Genomic DNA, 23,892 nt, shown 5'->3' with positions numbered 1-23,892 from the left:
GAAGCCAAAAAAGAAGAAGAAGAGGAGGAGGAAGAAGAGGAAGGAGAGGAGGAAGGAGAGGAGGAAGAAGAGGAAGAAGAGGAAGGAGAGGAGGAGAAGAGGAAGGACCAGGCACTGGCTCGGATTTAGCAGGCCCCACCTGAGACTTCACCCCCTCTCCTTCCACAATCCTCTGGCAGCCTGAGCGCCAGTGTTCCCTTCAGGTGACTCACCGTCGGATTCCGGCAGGTTCAGGAAATGCTCTTCCCCAGCCTACAAATCTCACCTACTCTTAGATGTGACTCACTCCACTTGTTTCTGAGCAGGAGACTCTGAAAGGGTGCCCCAAAGGACAACCTCCAGGCAGCTAGGGGAGCACCTACCGTCTCAGGCAGAGGAGAAAAATGTGCCTTTTTCATGGTTTACCAGAAAACCCACATCCCCGCCAGCCTTAGTTTCAAAGCTTATTCTTAATTAGAGTAGAGAAGCCTGTTTCAACTTGAAGACACCCGTATCAGGTGAATGGACAGCCAGCTACCGCAATGAAAGGTAAATAAAAAAGTTTTTTTTTAATTGTCTTAAAAGCCGTGGTTGATAGGACACAGCACTGATTTAAGATTAATTCCACTTCTGCTGAGATCTGAGGTCTGAAGAAACAGTAGAATAAGAATGCTAACTGAACAAGATACGTACGTCCTCTTTGGGGCGCACAACTTTTCGAAAGGGGCCATATGCCCTTCATGGAGTTTCCAAGTCAGGCAGGCAGAAAACGTGGACTGTGTATTGCACCTTCCAATGTGCAAATGATGTTTTGGAAACCACTTCTGTTAAGTGACTTTTTTAAAAATCACATTTACTTCGTTAGATGAGTCAAGTCTGAAGTCCCTGATAATTGTTTCCCAAGACCCAAAACTTAAATTTGTTTTATAATCTTTTATTCACATTTTATTTAAAAAGAGACTGGAAGGAAAAATGGTGATTTTTCTGTCCTGGTTGCCTCATTTTGATAGAAGAATCTTAATCTTTTCATTGTACCACAAAGAACAGGCCAATCCTCATTCTGAATCCTTAAGAGATCATGTTAAAACATGTCAGGAAAGGCACTGACAAAACTGCCCGGCAACTGACAAACAGCTTGGTTCTGCTTTACATTCAGACTGTTAGGGAAGTTTTCAATTCACTGAGGAAAACAAGAAGTAAGCATGGAGATTTGAACTCTGCTAAGTTATAATAAGGACTCTGAGAGTAGGTGAGCCTGAGGTAGAATGGCTGTTGATTTGTTCGGTTAAGAGTTATCTATTACAGAATTTTATATCACATTCTCAAGTTGAATCTGCTTTCATGTTAGGTCTATTAACATTTTTAACAACTTTCTTTCATGATTCTAATGAAAGATTCCAATTACGAGGAAAATGAACGCAACGAGTTTGGTTCTCTATGACCATATATATGGCAGGGGTGGGGAAAGAGCCAGACACTGTTGATATTTTATTTCGTTATTATTTCTGCTAATTTGAGATGAACAGTCTTTCCTCCCTGAACTTAGGGAGCAAGGAGACGTGTTCTCTTCGTCCTTCAGCAAAACCCTCTCGTTAGACTATTGTTTCCAACACCTACTTGAAATGCAATTCAGGTGTGTGTCGGTTAAGCCGAGAGAAGGGGCTGGAGCAGCTGTTAGACTGCAGACTGTCATATTGAAGAATGTAGCCTAGAGAAAAAAATTAGTCACAAAATCATAACTATTTTATGAAAAAATTGAGAGGAAATTTTCCTAGCCAGGGACGGTAGGCTGAGGGGGTTCAGTGCATTTCAGGGATCTGGGTAGGAGAAAGAGGCGAAATTAGAGTGGATGTTTTTACTGTGCAGGTTCATGGTGTTTGTGCCCTTCAGAATCTGCCTGCTTTTCTTCCTTCTCTGGTACCTAAAGATTTCACATCCTTTAAGAACGAAACATATTTCATGCTTAGCCCTGTACTGTGAGAAAATGCCACAGAAATTTAAGAGAGGAGACAAGAACAGCCATTTGTTCTTTGTATGCCTGCAAATGGAGAGAATCTAGGAAAACCCATGAAATTCTCTACAAGCCCAACAAAGGGATTGGACAGAAGGGAAGTGAACTGTAGGTAGAATCACCTGGGAGCATCCCAGTCTCCGGGGCAGGTGTCCTGGGCACAGGCATGGGGCAGTGGGTTGCTTTTGGGCAGAAAGCTCGGGACTCAGCAGAATCACTGGGGTTTGGGTGCTGACTGTGCCAAAAGTCATCAGTGTGTCTTGGGCAAGCATCTTACTTCCCCGGGAGCTCACTGCCCTCCATCAGTCCCAGTAAAATAAGGGGCTTAGGTTTCATGGGCATTAGAGGTCTTGCGGTGATGTCCTGAGGTGCTATGATTGGTTATCAGGGACCCAAGGCGAGAACCAAACACAGGGATGCTGGACGGGACACTGGATAAGCCAACGATGAGGAGGAGAACTGGTCCTCCCCATGTCTGTCACCAGCCAGCTACACGACATTAATCAAATTTCAACCTTCTAAGGTGGCAGATTCTTCCTCTGCTGGATGGAGAGGAATATGATTTCCTCCTACTTCCTCAGGTAGGAAGTTATAGATTGATACCAATGCAAGGGCCAACTGCAGTTCTTACAGTTGTGAACATCTGAAGCAGACAGGAGAGCAGAGGCCACTGTGCTCATGTGATTTAACACTAGGTGAGGTGAATTGCACAGAGGACAAGAAATAAGACGCAAGCCTTGGGCTTCAGACCGATGGTTAAAGCCAGGCTCCTACCTGACCTGGCAACGATTTCCAAACTTTCTACCAACGTATATGGCAGATGCGGGCAGAACAGAACATTTGTTCTCCATCTGTACCTAATTAGCATATTGTATCTTTCATTAACATTCTTATTAACCAAGCATAAAAACATTTACACTAAAATGCATGTGAAGAAGAGCACTGATTAAATTTCACATGGTAGAAGGGATCCCATCAAGTCATTTCACACCAACGAGTCCATAATTTCTCTTGTAAGACAATTTCTAATCCTAATTTCTGTTATTTTCAAAGGAAAAGGTAACTAGTTAATGAATTTTTAAAATATGTTAGAATTCATATGGCACAAACTGTCTTTCTAGCCTTAATACTAAAGCAATTAACATACCCTGATAGTTTAATATATGCCCAAGACTACCGCATATTTTACCATACATTATTTAAAAAAAAAAAAACACAACTTCACACAACCTTGAGGTGTATACAGCTGTTACCCCCATTTTACAGCTGAGCAAATGAAGGCCTTAGTGGTACACAAGGACGAAGAGGAGTTCTGACCTTGAACCATGTCTGCCTGCAGTCAACCATGTTGTTAGTACTTTTTAAAACACTGAGTAATCTCACTATTTGCTAGTAATGACCTCTTTTGTGTGGGTAGTTTCATAGGTAAAATTATAGAGATTTGTGATTTATTTACCGTCCGTCCTACTTGACTGCAGTAGACACCCATGTCTTGGGTATATCATGCGCTGCAACAAAGTTGGAGCTCCTTTACTTCCTAGTTTTCCCAAAGGAGACATGAGATTCTCATCAGCCTATGAACACCAGTGTGTGTAGGAGCAGAAAGGAGGCAGCACACAGGCTGCCCTGCGTTCCACTCCAGGCTCTGCCCCTCACTATTGGGCAAGCTCTAGCCTCTACCAACAGCTGGCACATGTCTGTTGAAGGAAATTCTCTAAGCCTCAGTTTCTTCATTTGAAAACTGGGGGTACTAATTCTTACTACCACTCAGGTAGCAAGGAAATACTGAGTTCTTCATACACACCAAGCTCCACTAAAAGATCTGTAAGGACGGAGTGAAGTAATTCTGTGGTGATTCCTCATTCCATACTCAAGTCAATCCTATGATGAATGTTTTAGGGGAGAGGAAACTGAGTCATAGAGGGGTTAGGTAACCTGCCCAAGTAAGTGGCGGACCTGCAATTTGAATCCAATGTCCTTTTAATAAATGAAAACATATCTAAATAATTTAGAATGTCCTCGGCATACAGTAATATTATCAGCGTTTGCTGAACCCTTTCGCTTCTTCATATTGTTGTTGTTGTGCCTGACAAGACAGAACAGACTTTTCAGCTGCCAGAGGAAGGTTTGCCTGCAGCCTGAACATGCTCTCAGGTTAGAGCTATTACTGGCTTTCAGCCACCAGAGCCAGTCTCCAGAGAACACAGGGTAAAGAGAAACTCTTCTTTTCAAGTCCGTGAGTCTGGAGGGTAGGTACCCTTTGCTAAATATATCAAGATCCTGGCTGCTTCCAAAGCACAAGGCAGCATAATGGAGGGTAGCAGAAACAAAACAATTCTAGAGCCCTGTGCAATAAAGGAGTTATGATCTAGCTGCAGAAAGAAAAGTGGTAACAGAACACTGACTACCTGGGATGTTGGCACAAATTTGAGCACTCAGCTGTGTGACTCTCAGGATGAAAGTTGACAGAAGAGATCCAAGAAAATAATACCTGGACACAAGTTACCTCTAGATTGCAGGTATCTTAGGGCTGGCCACACTCCTTTTAGGGTGGATGACATACCTGTCCAAACTCGTTCCTCTTTGTACCTGCCAGACTCAAATGAAACTGAGAATAAATCATCAATGGGCTTCTCCAAACAATTTAGGTAAATCAGCGAAAAAACAAATTAGACAAAGAACAAAATGAATTGTTTACTGGATGTATTTACTGGACAGTCGGTCATCTCGCAGCTGGGTGCAATATAGCTAATCTGTGCTCACAGGAATATAGGATCCTTAAATAGCAACAGTTACAATCATTTTTTTTTGGTTGCTTCAACCAAGCATTTTAAAGACTTGAACAATGAAACCTTTAATGAAATCAAGTTTTGCACTGTTTCAAAACTGTGCAGTACCCATTTTATAGGTAGCAAAATGAACTAATAAAAGAATAGTAGATGCCAACAAAAAGGTAAACTACTGTATCAATGTATTAGCGTATTATGATCACTGTTGAACAAATAAAACTACTACATGTTAAATATCAACAGTCCTTTCCCCCTAAAACATTCATTCTAATTTCACACTGCAAACAATAAAACGTATATACCCCCATATATAAAATGAAGAAGTATCCACTCAGTACAATACCTCAAGTATTACTTGATTTCTCATCCTAAGACCCACAAATAATGCATATCAGATAGGCACCCAGTCCTTTACAAAGGCCTTCCGGGACTCAGGATACGAACTGCTGGTCATCAGTTTTTACAGTGTATGAAACTGCAGGGCTGACAGACGCTGAACAATTGCTCAATGCAGAAATGAGTCTGAGTGCTCGAAGCTGAAGGCCCCTGATGTGTAAGCTGGGTACACTAACACGTGCTCTGATGGCCTCCCCATTCCTTCTACATCCTGGAAGATACTCCCAGCAACATAACAGTCTTGCAACCAGGGGGGCAAAGGCCAAGGCCTCCACCCTCGACTTTCTTCCCCAGCCCAGCCCCCACCCGGAGACGGTGCATTTCCCATGCTGCCTCCCCCTCCTCTTCCATGAGTAACAACCCAATTTACTCCACACCCGACAAGCCCTCTCTCCAATATAGTCACACGGCTATTTACTTAGACCCTGCCTAGTTCCCTCAAAAAAGATGTAAAATAGTTTACAGAGATGCTTAGTCTGAAGCAAGTTCAAATGATTTTTAAATAAGAGAAATGGAGTCTGAGAAAAACAATGGTGGGAAATTAAATGCTATGGCAGAGGTTAGTTCAACAAATGCATTAATCTCTATCTATCTGATGTAAACCAAATGCATCCATTCCTCTCTACTTGACCGACCTTATGTAAACATTCCAACAGAAAAGCAAGCAGGCAGAATGATTCCGTTCTGGGAAATCAGTAGCAGGGCCTAAAGGGACACTAGCCTCAGTATGCAGACTACAAGAACCTTCATGAGTTCTCACACAGAAAACTGAAGTTGTGTTGATATCCAAAGAGCAGGCACACTGAAAACGACTGAATGCTTGGGGGTATCCACTCAACTCCGTCCAACCAAAGCCATTTATGGGGGCTGCTGGGACAACACAATGGGACCACGTATGTGGCACACTTTCCATATTTCCATCGTATTGCTGTTTCATCATAATTACTCTACGAAATCCTCTCTGCCCCATTTTCCCCAGTAGACCTGATTCTAATTATCAGAATTTCCCCGGTGCTAGACGTATTAGGTTGAACCATATGAAAATGCCATTTTGACCTGTCGAAACAACATTTCCATGTGGTTCAACCTAACACATCAGCACCAAGGAAGAAGAAACTTTAGAGTGTTTGAAGGAGTAGTCCTCCCAAATTAAATACAATGCCATTACGTTCTAAAATCCTGTAAATTGTTTCAAAGCTTATCTTACAAAAGCTTATCAATTTCAAGTAGGAAAAAACCCCTCAAATTGGGGAAATTGGTCAAACGGAGGGAGAGGTTTGGAGCAGCCATCAGGTAATAAGGCTCTAGGTCGCACAAGGTATTGGCCGAAAACCAAGGGAGAGCCCTGGGGCAGCCCCATCACGACGTTACATGGCGCACACTGTGACCTGCAGATAAGCTTCATTTGCTCGGCCCAGATCTGGTACTGCTGATCACTCCCTCTTATACCTGGCTTACTTTCCTTACTGACAGCACCCGGTCCTCTCACTTCACACACTGTGAGCTGTGCAGAAACATCAGAGGACGAGTGTTTGGTATTTGGCCATTCTTACATAAGATCAACTGCCAATTCCTCCTCTCTCAACACTTCCAGGGTTGCCCTCTTTCATTTCAGAAGGCAAATGAGGACATTCGTGGCGGTAAAAAAGCAATGCTGGCAGATGCCGGCCACAATCAGCCATGGCCGTGAGAGGCTACCGCTAAGTCACATGTTACCTGAGCTCTGATTCTGTGCCTGCAGACACTGTGTGGGACTGGAGCAAGAAGGCTGCGGGGATGCTCAGGAAGTCAGGCAAACCAGGAAAGGGCAATGCAACAGCTGGAGGGACTTGGAAATTGTGTGAGGAGCTTGCCGAGCAGAGCAGAGTCGGGAGAGACTGGAATTCCAGCACAAAAGGGCCAAATGGATAGGAAAGGCTGGGCGCGGGAGGTGGGGGCTGCCAAGTGGGCAGGTAGGCTGAAGGGCAGGTCATGAGGGTACCTGCAGAGGGGCTTGAGTTGTGTCCTGTACATGGCAGGAAGGGAGCCAGTAAGGGCGGGAGTGACGAGGGACATTAAGTGAGGCAATGTGACAGGCAAGAGAAAGACACGTGGGAAATATAAGAATTCAAACACATTGGTTACTATTTCTCCTCGTTGAACCAATTATCATCTTCCTACATCAACCCACAATTATTTTGATTCAAATATTCCCATTGGTGTGAGAAGCATTGTTTGAAAAATAAGATAATTAATGCGAGTGCAGTTGAGAGCAGAAAATTTTATTTGTGTGTGTGTATATGTGTATACAAATGTATGTACAGCATGAAATGCATTATATGTAATGCCAGATCCTTTTACTACACATATGTGTGGGAGTGGGATATTTATTTCTTGTTTTTATTCAAGGAGAAAATGAGAAACAGTGAGGGTTTGATGATGATAAAAATTGTCACCCCTAACCTTTCTGACCAGCCTCCTCTCTATCAATAATCCAGAATTTAGCTACATGTAAATTAGATTTTGCCTAAACAGAACATAAAAATATGTATTTCAACTCAGTAAACTATAAAATCTGACTATATGAGTAATAAGACTTTTACTATTAAGCAGAAAAAAGATAATATTTGCCATGAATTACACCTGTATATAAGTATCACTTATCATATAAAATTGACTGCATGTATATTATCGCGACAGTCTCACAGCACCTTTGGGAGCTAGGCCAGGTTTATTATTTCCTCCTTTCACAGATGAGCAAGCTCAAACTCTGAGAAGTAAATGCTTTGCCCAGGGTCACAGACTCAAAGATGCAGTCAAAAACTTAACGCCTGCCTACTGAACTGAGGTCTAGGTCACCGGCCAGGCTACCTGGGAGGTTCTGCTAATCAAGCCAAGCAGCACACGAGAAGCAGCCTGCTCTGGGGTGACAGACACTGGAGCTAGTTTCCTGGCTTTGCTTCTCACTGGCTGTGTGACATTGGGAATCTCGCTGAGCTTCCTCACCTATACAGAAGGAATAAGCAGGTTGGAGGTTAAGGGTACACGGAAGCATTAGACACGACTTTGTCTTCAGGGAGATTACAACCCAGTTTGTGTCACCTCTTCACCGCCCTCCCCATACACACGCACGCACGCGCACACACACACACACAAAAAACAAGTCATCAGAGATCAACTGAGAAAAATGTCACCTCTAAAGGTGAACCAAAATATGCCTAATTGTAGGCTACAGCTATCAAGCAGCATAAATGGGGAAAGGGAATTTTAGGGCAGTGCCTGAAAAACCTGACGGGCTGTGTGCCATGCCTTCCATCACTGTTGGGATACCGACTCCAAGCATGCATTAATGAAGTGCTCTGTGAACACTGTGACCTAATTCTATTACAAAAAGTAGTAAATTGTACCCAGTGAGGTAACCTGTGTCTTTCCCAAGACCTTCAGCCAAACTGTACCTTAGCAGTGTTGGAACACACAACACATTCATTCTCTGTCACTCACACACACACACACACACACTCACACTCACTACACTAACTCACTCAGGCAGGTTTAAACTGAGATTCTTAGGTTACAGGTGATTCCAAAATGCAAGAGAGGCTGTACCTTGCAGCAGAAGCTGCACATTACATGGCTTTGGTGACCATCACATCTTCACCAGTGAGATGTAAGGACTACAGATGTACACTCTGTCACAACCCATATGATATGTCAGTGTGGTAAAGATTTTCCGTAAGAAAGTGACGACAACAACAACAAAAAACAAACTCAGATCCGAAATTCTTACCACTTCTAATGTGAGCTTCTAAAGAACAAATTGCAAAGTGGAGGACACATTAGAGGTGACTGCACTACAACTCTTGTCATTGGAAAACCACCATCAACAAGTAATCAGTCCAAAAAATCATCAACAGCTGCATGTAGGGAGCAAGCATGTAACTAGCATTTATCTTTGGATAATGGATTGTCTGCATATTGAAGGGCACCGAGAACCTGGGAAGCCAGGGAGCCTGAAGGCACTGCTTTGGCCAGGCGGCACACTCGCCGGCTCTTCCTGCTGAGGAGGGAGTTTCCCCTACCTGGGCACAAGTGGCTCCCCACCCAGGCTGAGAGGGGACCCAGTGAACTGTGAAAGCAAGGCTGTGCGCCCAAGGCAGCCTCCATGCCCTGGGCGCCTACGCTCACCCCGCCCTCCCCCCACATCTTCCCATTGCTTTTCCAGGGCAACAGGGAGCCTTGGGCGTGCACCCTGCTGGGTGAAGCTCCTCCTCCACACGCTGATGAACTTTTCCTTCCTGAGCCCTGGCATCTGTTTTCCCAGCCATAACAGCAGTGCAGCATCGATACAACTGGTAGGGTTTGCACTGAAAGGCCGAAGCAGAGGGCTGGCTACAGAGAAAGAAAAAGCTCAACAGTGACAATTAATTAACTCCCAGGTGGGAGCTAAACATGACCTCCGGCCACTATTTTGGCAGAGGGTGGGGGCTGCTGAGAGGTACCAGGAAAATCATTCACAAAGAATCCTAAGTGATGGTCGCTAAGGCAGGAAAAACCAGGAGTTGGTGGGGCGGGAGCAGAGAAAAGAAGAAAAAAGATATACTTATAAGAAAGGAGAACATTTGATGATCCATATGGATCAAATGTAGTCACATGAGATGAAATGATAAACGGAGCAAGGTTTGCAAAGTCCCGTGTGTGTAGGATCAGCCAGGTAAGGAGCTCAGGAACGAGGAGGCCCGGGGATGCCACAAAAATGCTGGGAGCTGGTGCACTGGACTGCACGCTCCCATCCAGCTAATGCTGCTGGCCTGTTCATGCTTGGTGTTGGCACATCTCATTTTTCGAAACGGGATTCAAATCTGATTCTTATGTGAAATTTCCTGATGTTTTCAACATTGGTCAGACTAAACAAAAGTAGATCTCCAGCTTAGAAGATCAGTAGTTCCCTCAGGAAGTTAACAGGGAAAACCAACCGCGCCTCTGCCTTATATTCTCCCTCCCATTTCCTGCCTTCCAAAATTAACCCCCAGAATGTTATTTTTACTCCGGGAGAGGGTAACCGAAAAAAAAACAGCAGATTCCGTTTCGATCCTATCGGTTAGGAATCCTGACTCTACCCATTAGTCTTTGGGTGATTCAGGGCAACTTAATTAAAGTGTCTGAACCTCGGATTTCCACACCTGGGGGTTGGCATGGGGTCATTAGAACACATAGGTTACAGGGCTGCTCTGAGAATTGCATGGGGCATCAAGCACCACGTTCAAAGTCTAAGATAAAGGAGACACAGAGAACATGCGAATCCTTTTCCACCATCTTTATTTATAGAGTGAGCTTATTAACCAACAAAGTAGCAACATAGTTAATAGTCAAAGGATGAGATCAATGAGTGGCTGAAAAAAAACAAAAAACAAAAAACAAAAAAACAACCCGGTCTCTAAGCACGGATACCATCTAACCTCAGGAATGGCTGTAAAACCTGGGCCTACCACAGACATCACATTCTTGAGCAGTGTCATCAGCTCTCAGCTGCGGAGCAGTAGGTGGCAGGCCAGGATTCCCACCCATGAATGAGGCCCTGGAACCAAGCCCATTACTACCGCTGAAGCAATCTCATTGCAACACCCGCAGGTGCTGGGACATGCAGAGGACGCATAGCTGCTCCGCAGTAAACCGTACAGGGAGCCTGACGCTTCAGTGCAGATGGTGCAGAAAGGGAGCAGGCAAATGAGGCTAAGAGACAACGTAAAGGCAGGGCAGGCTTTCTGAGCAAAAAGATCCATCAAATGGCTCCTAACAAGGTTGGCTGAGGCCACAAGCCACGTAACAGTCTCAGCATAAAAAAGGTGGCAAGGACCGTTTCACCCTGTGTCCAACCTACCAATCACCAAGTAAAATTCTGTTGTGAATCTAGGAAATGCAACAGGAACTTGTAAGATTTTGCCCCTACCCTGCGCAGCTGTGCCAGCTGCTTCGCAATATTCTCATTTCTTCAACTCTCTTCTTGGTTCAGGTGACCTTACTCTCCTGCCAGTCCTCCCAACTCTCTGACCGCTCCTTCAGGTACACCCCTTTCCCGAGGCTCCCTCCTTAGAAGCATTCAAATCAGCCCTCCCCGAGTCTCACTCTGGGCAGGATCCCCGGGGAACCTCATCCACTCCCATAGTCTCTTCTATCCCTGATCTTCCCTTGGCCTTAAATTTACATCACCAGCCAGGAGTACTCCTGCAGGCTGCAGACCTGTATCTTCAAATACTTCATAGACACCTTCACATGGATACTATCCAGGCGTCCTGAAATCAACTCTCTTTATGTGCTCCTCCTCTCGTGGGCCCCAGCATCAGGGAAAGAAACCAACACCTACTGCCACACACCTGGGAGGCCACCAACACGCCTCCCTTTGCACCAACGTTGGTCAACCACTAATTCCTCAAGTCCGTCACATCTCTCCATCACTCAGTGTCATCATCATCTCTCGGCCGATTACTGAACCTTATCTTTGGCCACTCAGCATTTCCACATGCTCCTGTCCCACCGGGCCTCCAGCAAACCTGCTGTGACTCAGGTATCACAGCTGCCATGCCACGTTCGCGATCCCTGCTTCCTCCCCTCAGGGTGTACCTCTGTATTTCCACAACACCCCAAACCTCGCACTCTGTACTCTAACCTCCTCGAGGGCAGAAATGTCCCCTCCTCATCCTTGTAATCCCAGATCCTGGAACGTGACTCTTAGTAAATGACTTTACAGGAGAGACTGAACGGTATGTAGAGATTTGTAAGGTAGGGAAGGAAGGGGAGAAAGACGTTCGCTCAGGAGCAGGAATGGGTGTGAAGGAAAGCCGGGGGTCACCGCGACTGAGAGGCAGCACTTCGGGTTGTGCAGACAGCGCCCAGTCAGACGAAAACGCCCTGGAATTTCATTTAGGCAAGGATTACTAAAAATAACACAAGCAAAAACTAACCTTTTTAAAGCACTTAGTGTATAAATGCATGTTCTGATTTAACCTCATAATGATGCCACAGAATAGGTATTATTGCCCTCATGACTCCAAAGATTAATTATGGGACACGCAGATTTCCCCAAAGTTACTGCCAGCTTCTAATTATCAGAACCCAGCATAACTTGGCCTCCACATTCCATGATCCTCAGCATTACAAAAATAACTCCATATATTGGATTAATAATTGAAACGAAAATTTCCCTGCCACATAACTCAGGATTAGAAAGCAAAAGAAAGGCAGGGCTACATGGGCTACTTAGAAAAAACTAGCAATAAGAAGCAGGAGCGATTTGAACAGAATGAAACAAAAAGCAGAAGGACCAATGAGGAGACCAGCATGGTGGCCCACACGAGACCAGGAGGGCCTCAATCTGGAAGACGATGGTGGGAGTAGCAAGGCGAGGGCAGGCAAACAGGGACGGTCTTTTAACAGAACAAACAGACTAGACAAGTGACTGACTAGATGAGGGGCAAGGAAGAGAGACCTATCCAGTAGAGTACATACTGCGGTTTTAAACTGTGTCAACTAAGAGATGAAGAAAATATTCATAAACAGGGAGGGGGAAAAAGTGGTTTCTGTTGAAGAAAGGGAAGACAGCTCAAGTGCAGAGATGCTGAGCTTGAGGGATGGCGGCGTACAGCCCACGCCAGTGGACTGTAGTCTGGGGAAAGGAAGAGAGAAATGATGGGAAAGAGGTGACGGCTGAGCACCCACGGAGACATGCGCACTCTTGGAAAAACGGAGCCAAGAACAATGAGGAGCTCGGGCCTAAATTTCGGGACACACTTCATTTAAAAAAGGTAGGACAGCAGAATGGAGGAGGCAAGAGGGAATTCTCAGAAGCCAGTCGAGAAGACTAAAACACCTCATTTCCCAAATCTGGCTAGCAAATCTGATTCCAGAAAATCCAAATGCCATGTCTGAATTGATTAAAACCCAACTCTACCACATAAGAGAATGGGAACATGGATCCCGCAAAAGTACAAATCATCACCTGTATCCAGGGTCTGGATTTTGGACCCAATTCTAAAAGACTCACGAATGCGTCATACCGAAGGCTACACAGCGCCCCTCTCCTACCAAGAGGTGGGACCCTTGTGGATGTCCTGCACGTCCATCAGAGGACAGGAAATGCACTTATGATGGCTTTGTCCTTGGTCTTGAAAACTCATCCGTTACTGCACAGTGAATTACTAGATTGTTTCTATTCCTTTTCTTTTCTGTGTACTTTTTCTCTTTCTCATTTTATCGAGATCATTTACACACCATAATTTTCATCTATTTTAAGTGTACAATTCAACAATTTTTAGTAAATGCGTACAGTTGTGCAGCCATTGCCACAATCCGGGTTTCATCCCCTCGGTGAGATCCCTCAGACCCTCACAGCGACCTCCACTTTCACCTCGAGCCCAGGCAAACACTAATCTACTTTCTGCCTCTATGGATTTGCCATTTCTGGGTGTTTCATCTAAATAGTATGCAATCTTTTATACTGGCTTCTTTCCCTTTCAAAATGTTTTTGAGTTTCATGCATATTATAGCTGTATGTAATTCCTTTTTATAGCCAAGCAGTAGTCCACTATATAACTATACTACATTTTGTTTATCCATTCATCAGTTGACATTTGACTTAATTCTGCTTTTAGCTATTACAAATAATGCTGCTATAAACATTTGCATACGAGTCTGTGCATAGGTATATGGTTTCATTTCTCTTGGGTAGATACCTATGAGCGGAATTGCTGGGTTATATGATAACTACTAAACTGTGCTCAAAGTGACCATATCACTTTAAATCCCCATCAGTGATGTATGAGAGTTCCTGTTTCTCCATATCCTTGGCAACACTTGTTATCATCTTATTTACAGCCATTCCAGTAGATGTAAAATTGTATCTCATTGTGGTTTTTATTTGATTTTTCCCTAATGACTAATAATGCTAAACATCTCTTCGTGAGATTTTGATGAAATGTCTATATAAATCTTAAGACCATTTTTAAAAATGGGGTTATTTTCGTCTTATTAGGAAGATGTGCAAGTTCTTTGTATGTATATTCTGAATATAAATTATTTATCAGAAATGTGGTATGCAAATATTTTCTACCAGTCTCTTTTCTGTGTCCTGTTTAATGGGTCATGGTCTGCTATCTCTCTCACCCGTTTCTGGGTCCTGCTCCCCTGCCAGTGGGATTAAGCCATACTGGAATCCTTGTTATCGAGTAAGGTGTAAGTGAAGCCAAAAGGAGGAAAACCACATAACTTGGGAACAGAGAGACATAAAATTAAAGATGTGTTAGTCAGTAAATATCTTGGAATCTTTTCATGAGAAGCTATATTCAAGAAAGAAAAAAGGTTTACTGAAATCTAAAGATCATTATGTTTAGAAAATTAGTTGCCTTAATCTTTCTCCCATTAAGCTTTAAGAAATAAAAACTATGATTTCACCTCTTTGTCTTATTTTAAAAATACTGCAACACTGGCACCCAAAAAGGAGGGAATCTGACGGCCCTGATTATCTATGCTCCATTAACCAAAAAATACCTTTTGAATACCGCTATGTACCACATACTGTAGGAATTCAAGGTGAGGCACAGATAGAAGGATGTCTAAACTCTCAAAAGACATGATTTGCGGTGGGAGCACTAGAAATTTGGAAACAATTTTTTCCATCTACCACCAAATCCCAAATCCAGCACCTAAATTTCACGCAATACGAGGCAACAGAAGAAAAAGACCAAAGAACAGAAAAAGAAGCAAGTGCCTCTCCACTTGCGGCCCAACTCTTAAGCACCCTTTTGCCTCCAGAGTGCTCCTTCCCTGCTGACTCAGCAAACGCAACTGCTTACACCAGCCAGAAGATGGCTTTGTTCTTGGGGCCATGAGGTTACTAGGGGTCTCTCTGCTGCTGTGTGGTATACGAGCAGGATCAGTGAAGGGATGTGAAAGACTCACATGGTTTCATTTCATGAGAAACAGAGTGACTTCCCCTGTAGGAAGCCGTTCCCTAAGCATGTCTGCCTCAGCAGCATACTTTCCAAACCAGTTCCCGGCACCTCTCTCTGATCAATACCTGAGTGAAGTCAGAAAACAGAGTATATACATGGTTGCTGAAGAAGTGGGAGAAATTATGTTTTACAGTATTAAACATCACATATGATCTCACTTAATCTTTGTAGAAATGTTGTAAGGAATCTGGAGCGTAGAAAGTTAAGGTATTTAGCCAAAATCACACATCAATCACTTCAATGCTATTCACCCAAATTCAAATTTTGAGTTTGGATGGAATATAGTTGCCACAAAGAAATACAGGGACTTACAAGACAAACATTCGAGTGATATTAAATTCTTAACGGGAATCTATGTTTGAGGAAAACATAGAAGCTCACATAAATGTGAGTCCTGACAGCGATTTTTTTAAAGCATTGCAGATTCCAGAAAGTCCAATTCCAGAAAGGTCAGGTGATTTGCCAGAGGTCACACAGCAGGTTAATGTAAAGGCAGAAACAGAACCCCAGAGATTGTAAGAATAGAGAATAGGATGCTGAATGCGTTTGAGCTTATAGAATACTTTTACATATCAGTGTTAGAGTTTTAATATTTTTTAGCAATCTCCAATTGTGTAAGTTCCATCATATACTTGTATGCATTTAATTACTACCTGTGCTCAGGTCGAGGGGTGGGCAAGCATGAGGCAGAAGCAAGAATGGGAAGACATAAGCTAACACATCCCGAGTGCCTTCTTGGGCGCAGGTTCCGATAAGAGCCTAAGGGATTATCTCACATAACCCCTATTACAATCCTACAGCACGATTATTAGCATTTTCATTTCAGAGATGAGAACACTGAGTCACAGAGACGTTACGTAACTTTCCCACAGCCACACAGTGGCATTCAAATGGAGAGCCTACACAGAAACAGTCCAGTCTTCATGGCAGGACACAAAAAAAGGAGGACACAAAAATAGACAAGTCTTGTGTGGCCAAGTCGTTCATGTCCAAAGAGTATATGTTTTCTGAATTGTGGCCGCATGCACATACAAAGATCTATAGATAGATAGATAGATAGACAGAGCTATACAGAGATATAAATAAACTGAAAAGATCAAAACATTGTGTATTCAAACTCCTTCCCAACTGTTTTTTTTTCTTTTTTCCCCCCAGAAATTAAACCAGGAATAACCTATGCTGAACCCTTGCTTCAACCGTCCCCGAGTGTTTCCTGACACGTATTTTTGCTTATACTTCATCACAACTAAAGAATGGGGCTCAACTTGACGCTTGCAAAATTACCAGGTAAGCCAGAGGGAAGAAGGCAAAGAAAATCTCACTTGATCAAGAACTGTTATTTATACTATGTGGCCATTTGGGGGGTTTTATAGGTCACCCCAACCAACTAACAAAATAGCATCTAGCCAGCATTAAGTATAAAACAGCAAACGGGCAGGACAGCATCACTGAGGGAAATTTAACTTGCTATCACTTTATTTAAAAACTTTGTTTCGTCTAGAGACCATCGCTAAAAGGACAAGAAAGATGACATTAGTAACAGCTGAGGAAGATTTTTATACCTAGAGTAACCATGACTTTGCAGATGTAAAAAGTCTAAACCAAGGTTCACTGAGGTTCCCCAGGAGGCCAAAGACAGTGTCTACCTGCTCTACTGGGCGACTATCTCGAAAATGATCACACAAGGCAACTGTGCCATGGAGGTGACACCCTGTAATTTGCATGACTTTAGTATTTCATTCCCACCTGGCAGGTAGAACACTGACATCTTGTTGATACTTTCACATTTTGTGCCAAGAGTGACACGCCCCAATGAGCAATAATGTAGCTTCATCAAAAGCAAAAGGACAAGAGTCTTCACCACTTTTTCTGTCATTCATAATGTGACTGCCATTCATGAGACAACTTGTAATTAGTGCTTTAAGTTAGAGTGAATACCTGCTAAGTCCTACTGTGCACGAAGTGTTTGCAGAGCATTTAACTTTCATAAGGTCCAGTACAATGACGACTGTTTATTCCACTTTACAAAGTCCTGAAGCGACTAAGCCAGCCTTGTCAGACAGGCCTTTCTTTCTGCAATGACTAAAGGACCCTTCAGCTGCACAGTCCAATGTGGTAGCCATATGCGGTCTGTTCTACCTGGCTACAGATCGCACACATTTCTCCAGCACACACAGATGCACACACACAGTCCCCTTTACACACAAACACAGCCAGCCACAGCCCAGCCCACCCACCGAACACATACCACAGACCAGTCTTACACGCACTGGCATAAAATGGTAACTTACTATGGAACGCCAGTGCTTATGTCATTGCCTTGGTTAATTTAATTTAAAAGGAGTTGGGGAGGGGGAACAGGGGAGAGAAAAACAAAGGAATTTTTACCTTTGATCGTCTCTCTGTATTAAACTCTATGCTAAAGAAATAACACAGGTAATCACATCCCAGTAAACAAGGAGTATGTGAGAAAAAACAGCCTTTACACTGTAAACACAGCCTCTAGTTTTTCTTGAGTCACCAAGCTACCTGTCATTAAAAGTGTTCCTTAACCTGGCCACATTCTTTAATGACAGAGAAGAACAACATGATAAAACTGCCTGGGTGAAGAAAGCCACTCACTTTTAATGGTTATTGTTCTTGAGCAGGAACGTGCTTCTGAATTACACCCGCAAGCTCTGGAACAACCGGGGGCAATGATACAGAAGAGAAAAAATGATGGTGGTAGCTGGCAGAAAAGAAGTATGGCATAGACTTAACTCCATAAATAAATAACTGATTGACTGATCAATCAACCAGACACAACTCTCTACATTCTATTGAGCCTCTGAGAGCCACCCCACAGACGGCTTTCCTGCTTACTAGGAACCATCCCCCCTACAGATCACCATATTTTTCATAAAACAACTCACAACAGACTTTAATAATTTAAGCTGCGTCACAGACGTGGAATTTGCAAATGAAGTCCTCACCAAGTCCAGGCCCCTCCGCTGAATTCAGAAGTTCTGTATTCACAATGTCCCTCCTACACGTGAACTAAAGAAGGGAATGCTGGGAGGTGGCACATTTAACAAGCTGAACACCAGATGGTCTCAGAGCCACAAAACAGTTCAACACCCACTGTGGACGAGGCCACTGGTGCTTGACAGTCACCATTTATGAGACCGGGTATATGTAAGGGTTACTTTTGACATTCCGATTTAAGACTCTATAACAATAACCATAATTGATCAGTAAATTATCGTTTAATAAGGGTGCTTGTTTACACAATTAAAACTTTAAAATACTATAATGATATACCGCACGGGCACACAATCCCTCACCACCCCCCAGAGTGTGGGGCCTTCCTCTGCACAGGGGGTGTGCAGAGTGGGCCCAGTGAGCAAACACTAAGGGCTGAAGTAGCCCGTGCCTCGTGTGGTACAGTCCGTGTACCATCCTAGTTGTATTTACATTGGCTTTGAAAACCATTCGTAAATAATTGTATCAAGGCATAGCCATCATTTCCGGAGACGATACAGCTGCCCCTTTTCAGGCTGTCTCACAGCGGGATCACTTATCCTGGTTAAAACTTCCTTTTCCTCTCTCCACTTCCCCTAGGGTTTTATCCTGGGTTAGATGAAAGTGAGTGCTAATAATTTAATTGGGGAAATTAATTCAAGCAGATACCTTATCCCAGGTAAAACTGCCCTTCTTAAGCCGCTCCTACTATTTGGCAGGGATGCTGACGTGCATCTTAGGTGCAGACGTAGTCAGGACCGCAACACTTCATTAAGTCAAACGACTTCATTAAGTCAAAACAGGTTCCAACGATACTGTTCCCGTCAATATTGAACCGGGCAACAGCAGAAAGGTGGCAGCTGAATCAGGCATTTGAAACTTGTAAAGCGTAATAACAATATGGGCCTCATCATAACAGGCTAGTCCAGGTAGAAATTACGAGCCTGTGTATGGATATTTAAGCCAGGAAAACCAGTTTTTAAAAGGACTTGTCGCAGGGTATAGAAGAAAACGAATCAGAAAGAGGACAAGATTACTCAGGAAGAGCCTACACTTACATTTAAGGCAGCAATTTAAGAACCTGTTTTTGGATTATAATCATCAGAGCTATCTTCCCCGTTTCACTTCTTCAAAAAGGGAACCAACTATTGTGCCTGTCGTGTAGGGAAATGAGGTAAATTCATGCTGTCACCTCGAAAACAATCATTCCAAAACACAACTGTAATTATGGCAAACACTATTAATTAGTGACAAGTAAAACTTCAGAAATGGCCTTCCTTGTAACCTTACATCTAAAAAGCTCATTTTCTTCTCTCCTATGCCATTCTTTTATTTTTTTTTAAACTTTTATTTATTTTAAGTGTGTTTTTCCAGGACCTATCAGCTCCAAATCAAGTAGTTGTTTCAATCTAGATGTAGAGGGCACAGCCCATAGCAGCCCATGTGGGGATCAAACCAGCAACCTTGCTGTTAAGAGCACCGCGCTCTAACCAACTGAGCTAACCAGCCGCCCCCATTATTTTTTTCATTTTTTTAATTAGTGTTAGGTGTAACATCTAAAAAGTTCATTTTTATCTTCTATGCCATTCTTTTTCTTTTTTCTTTTCTATTCTTTTTTAAAATTAGTTTCAGGTGTACAAAACAACCTAAGAGACATTTACACCCCTCACAAAGTGATAACCCCCTAATCTACTACCCCTCTGATGTTGTATACAGCTGTCACAATATCACTGACTATATTCCCTGTGCTATACTTTATATCCCGTGACTATACGTATACCAGAGTTGCCCAAGTGGACACTTTGGTCAGCATTTCTCAAGCGGTAGTTCACTGTAAACAGAAGTGTCTGGGCACTGATGGTAACCACTTTGAGCACCTCTTGTAATTGCAGAAGTCAAACGTGACTTGTGTACATCTTTTGTTATTGGTATATATTGAATATTATAATTTTAATAGTTTTTTTCTTTCTTAAAATGTTTATACATTTTTTTGGCACCCTCTGTATATTTAATTATAGTTGACATTCAATATTATTCTACATCAGCTTTAGGTGTACAGCGCAGTGGTCAGGCATCTACACAGTCCATGAAGTGACCCCCCTGATAAGTCCAGTGCCCGTCTGACACCCTACATAATCTATACATTATTGATTATATTCCCCATACTGTATTTCATATCCCTGTAACTATTTTGTGGCTACAAATTTGTACTTTCTAATCCCTTCACTTTCTACCCCACCCCCACCCCCCACCCCACCCCATCCCCCATCTAGCAACCATCGGTTTTAAATTGTGTTAGTTCAGGTTTTCAAAAAGAGCAGATGACACAACGTGATTGAATGGCCAAGAGATTTACAGGGGAAATGCAGGCAGGAGGCTGCAGGCTGCAGAGCAAGCTGGACGAAGGTCGGACCAGCCTGATGAGGAGTCCTCCAACAAAGTCACTGGTCAGAGGAAGCCCTCCTGTCCCGGGAACAGGCTCATCTTAGTATCCTCACTGTGCTGTTACGCGCTGGCCGCGGTCCCTGGGAAGCACCGCAACAGCAAGGAAATGGTGGTGGGTTCACAGCACTGAGTTGAAGCTGCCCAGCAGTTCAACTCCACAGTGGGAGATCCCAGGGGCCCCTTTCACGGCTGCCATGTAAATCCAATGCTCATAAACCATTGCAGTGAGTATTTGCTAGAGTGGGACGGTACAAGTCTTTAACAATATGAAGTAAAAATGCCCCCAAACGTGAAAGGTTTAAAGATTTTATACTCTAAGTGCAATAGGTAAAAATGTAGTAAAATCTTGTAAAGAAAAATAGATACCAGCCTACAATTATTTTTAACAGATTGTCCTTGATAATAAACTATTAAAAATAATTGTTTCTTTTGTTTCTATTCCTAACAACAGTCCCTAAAGCTCCTTAAGTACGATAAGAAAGTCATGGGCAAAAAATTCAAAATGACTCCCAAGTTTTACTCTTTCCCAATTCTTTACGATTAAACAGCTTAAAACTGAGATGGAGCAAAAAAGCTATTTCCGTGAGCACGGAAAAGAATAACCATGTGCTAGGCATTTTATTTTCTTGTTAGGAAATTTCAATTTTCTGCAGCCAGATTCTGTTGATTCTATTTGTAATGATACCAGACAATTAAAATTCAGGATAATTTTCTTAATTATTCATTTATTATTTATTTTTTAAATTAAAGTTTATTGGGGTGACAATGGTTAGTAAAGTTACATAGGTTTCAAGTGTACAATTCTGTAATACATCATCTAAATTTCATGTTGTGTTTTCACCACCCAGAGTCAGTTCTCCTTCCATCACCATATATTGGATCCCTTTTACCCTCGGGATAATTTTCACTGATACATTTATTTTCGTTTTCAAACAGTTAGCACAGAGAACAGGAAACATCTCACTTTACTCAAGGGATCTCGGGCTGGGGGTAGCAGATTTAGGGATGAGGCTACTCCTGCTTTAGCCACGCAAAATATTAACAAGGTACTAAATTGACTTGGTAAATCACTAAAGATTTTTAAACTCGCCCAAAATAGCAACGGTTCCACCTGTAAGGGAGCCTAGGAGGCTATGGGGCCTGGCTGCAAAGCACTTAAGTGATGTCACCCCCTTCTCCTACAGATAATGAGCTGCACAGCCAAGGGAGTCACCCTCCAAGTAACACGAGCGACGGCCCCGGGAGGAACACCACCATCCACAATGAATTCGACACCATCGTCTTGCCTGTGCTTTACCTCGTTATATTTGTGGCAAGCATTTTGCTGAATGGTCTAGCGGTGTGGATCTTCTTCCACATCAGGAATAAAACGAGCTTCATATTCTATCTCAAAAACATAGTGGTTGCTGACCTCGTAATGACGCTGACCTTTCCATTCCGAATAGTCCATGATGCAGGATTTGGACCTTGGTACTTCAAGTTTATCCTCTGCAGATACACTTCGGTTTTATTTTATGCAAACATGTATACTTCCATCGTGTTTCTTGGACTGATAAGCATTGATCGCTATCTCAAAGTGGTAAAGCCATTTGGGGACTCTCGCATGTACAGCCTCACCTTTACGAAGGTTTTATCTATTTGTGTTTGGGTGATCACAGCTGTTTTGTCCTTGCCAAACATCATCCTAACAAATGGTCAACTCACTAAAGACAATATTCACAATTGCATGAAACTGAAAAGTCCCCTGGGAGTCAAATGGCACAATGCAGTCATTTATGTCAACAGCTGCTTGTTTGTGGCTGTGCTGGTGATCCTAATCGGATGTTACATAGCCATATCCCGGTACATCCATAAATCCAGCAGGCAGTTCATAAGCCAGTCTAGTCGAAAGCGAAAACATAACCAAAGCATTCGGGTGGTCGTGGCTGTATTTTTTACCTGCTTTCTACCCTATCACCTGTGCAGAATGCCTTTTACTTTTAGTCATTTAGACAGACAGTTAGATGAATATGCACACAAAATCCTGTACTACTGCAAAGAAATGACACTTTTCTTGTCTGCGTGCAATGTGTGCTTGGATCCAATAATTTACTTTTTCATGTGTAGGTCATTTTCAAGAAGGCTATTCAAGAAGTCAAATATCAGAACAAGGAGCGAAAGCATCAGATCACTGCAAAGTGTCAGAAGATCAGAAGTCCGCATATATTATGATTATACTGATGTGTAGAAGCTAAAGACCACTGGGTCTTCTCTTGTTTGTTGAAGTCAATATGTACAAAGTGTAAATAAATGTTTCTTTTGATTAGCCTTGCTTCAGCCCATTGAACTATGCATAAACAGAGAACTAAAAGGGTTGAAATCTGAGGATAATCTGAAACTAGGGAAAACATTAAGGCATACCCAAAAGTGAGGCGAGCGCGGTAGTGTGTGGCTGAGGGGTAGGGTTCACGACTCGGAGCTGAAGGAGCAGACTGCAGAGGCAGAACGAGCCACAGCAGTGACAGGGCACAGCGGCAGCCACAGCCCAGGAAATGGCACCATTCTGAAGCCACTTTTGGGAGAAGAGAAAGAAGACATAGAGAAGAAAACTCTTTCTAGCCTTGGAGTTTCAGATTGGGAAAAGAACATGCTGTTTTCGATACAGCTCAATTTCTTGCAGGGATAACTGAGTAAATACTGATTGCTAGGCCTTCTATCATTCCATCCACGAATATGTAGGACCTTCGGCCATCGATCCTTTGCCCATCGACCCTATCGATGTCTTAGACACGCTAGAAAAACGTGTGCAGTGTGGGGCTAGGTGGGAGAAGGCTCAGCTATAGTTTTTAAGCAACGTATTTGAAAGATTGAATTCAGTGAACCGACTTTAAATGTAGGCTATTTCATAAAAAGAAAAATGTGACTGAATATTAAGATAAGTAGATCTTGTATGAAACACTCTGAACTTCTGTTCGCTATTACGCTACCGCTATTCTGCATTTCAATTCTCATGTGCTAAGGGTAGAGAAGAGAATATGGAAGCTCGGTTAGTAATCAAGCTAATGTAGTTTAGCAAAAAGCCATTTAATAGTCTTTATTTTAGAAAAATTATTAGTAATTCTTAGTTTTCCCTTTGAGCCTTAAACCACCTTTAATCGATGATATCATTAGTTTAAAAAGATAAACTTAAGTTGAAGGATCGAGTTCAATAAATCAAGTCCAAAAAGTACAAGTGACCTTTTAAATCTTAACATATTTTCTCCTTCTCTAAGAGACACCCGTAAGCCCTCATTCTTGTCCAAAGCCTTCA

The 23,892-nt window shown here is 42.9% G+C and overlaps 2 protein-coding genes across 5 annotated transcripts in view; one reads left to right on the top strand and one right to left on the bottom strand.

Moving 5' to 3' along the window:
- MED12L (mediator complex subunit 12L) overlaps window positions 1-23,892 on the bottom strand; it is a 314,918-nt gene that overhangs the window by 113,877 nt on the left and 177,149 nt on the right. The gene's annotated exons all lie outside the window — the stretch shown is intronic.
- On the top strand, window positions 263-22,913 carry GPR87 (G protein-coupled receptor 87). The gene is made up of 3 exons (XM_033088265.1): window positions 263-528; window positions 16,314-16,445; window positions 21,788-22,913. The coding sequence occupies exons 2-3, from the start codon at window positions 16,412-16,414 to the stop codon at window positions 22,828-22,830; spliced, it is 1,077 nt and encodes a 358-aa protein (XP_032944156.1). The 5' UTR covers window positions 263-528; window positions 16,314-16,411; the 3' UTR covers window positions 22,831-22,913.

Source organism: Rhinolophus ferrumequinum, chromosome 2, assembly GCF_004115265.2.
Source record: "Rhinolophus ferrumequinum isolate MPI-CBG mRhiFer1 chromosome 2, mRhiFer1_v1.p, whole genome shotgun sequence".
NCBI lineage: Eukaryota > Metazoa > Chordata > Mammalia > Chiroptera > Rhinolophidae > Rhinolophus > Rhinolophus ferrumequinum.
Note: the sequence above shows the minus strand (reverse complement) of the source record. Positions and strands in the feature narration are given on the sequence as shown.

Bases quoted from the DNA above. Each gene is read 5' to 3' on its own strand.
- GPR87 (XM_033088265.1), top strand. From the start codon at position 16,412: ATGGGGCTCAACTTGACGCTTGCAAAATTACCAG. The intron at 16,446-21,787 runs GTAAGCCAGAGG...CTTCTCCTACAG, and splicing joins GACGCTTGCAAAATTACCAG to ATAATGAGCTGCACAGCCAA.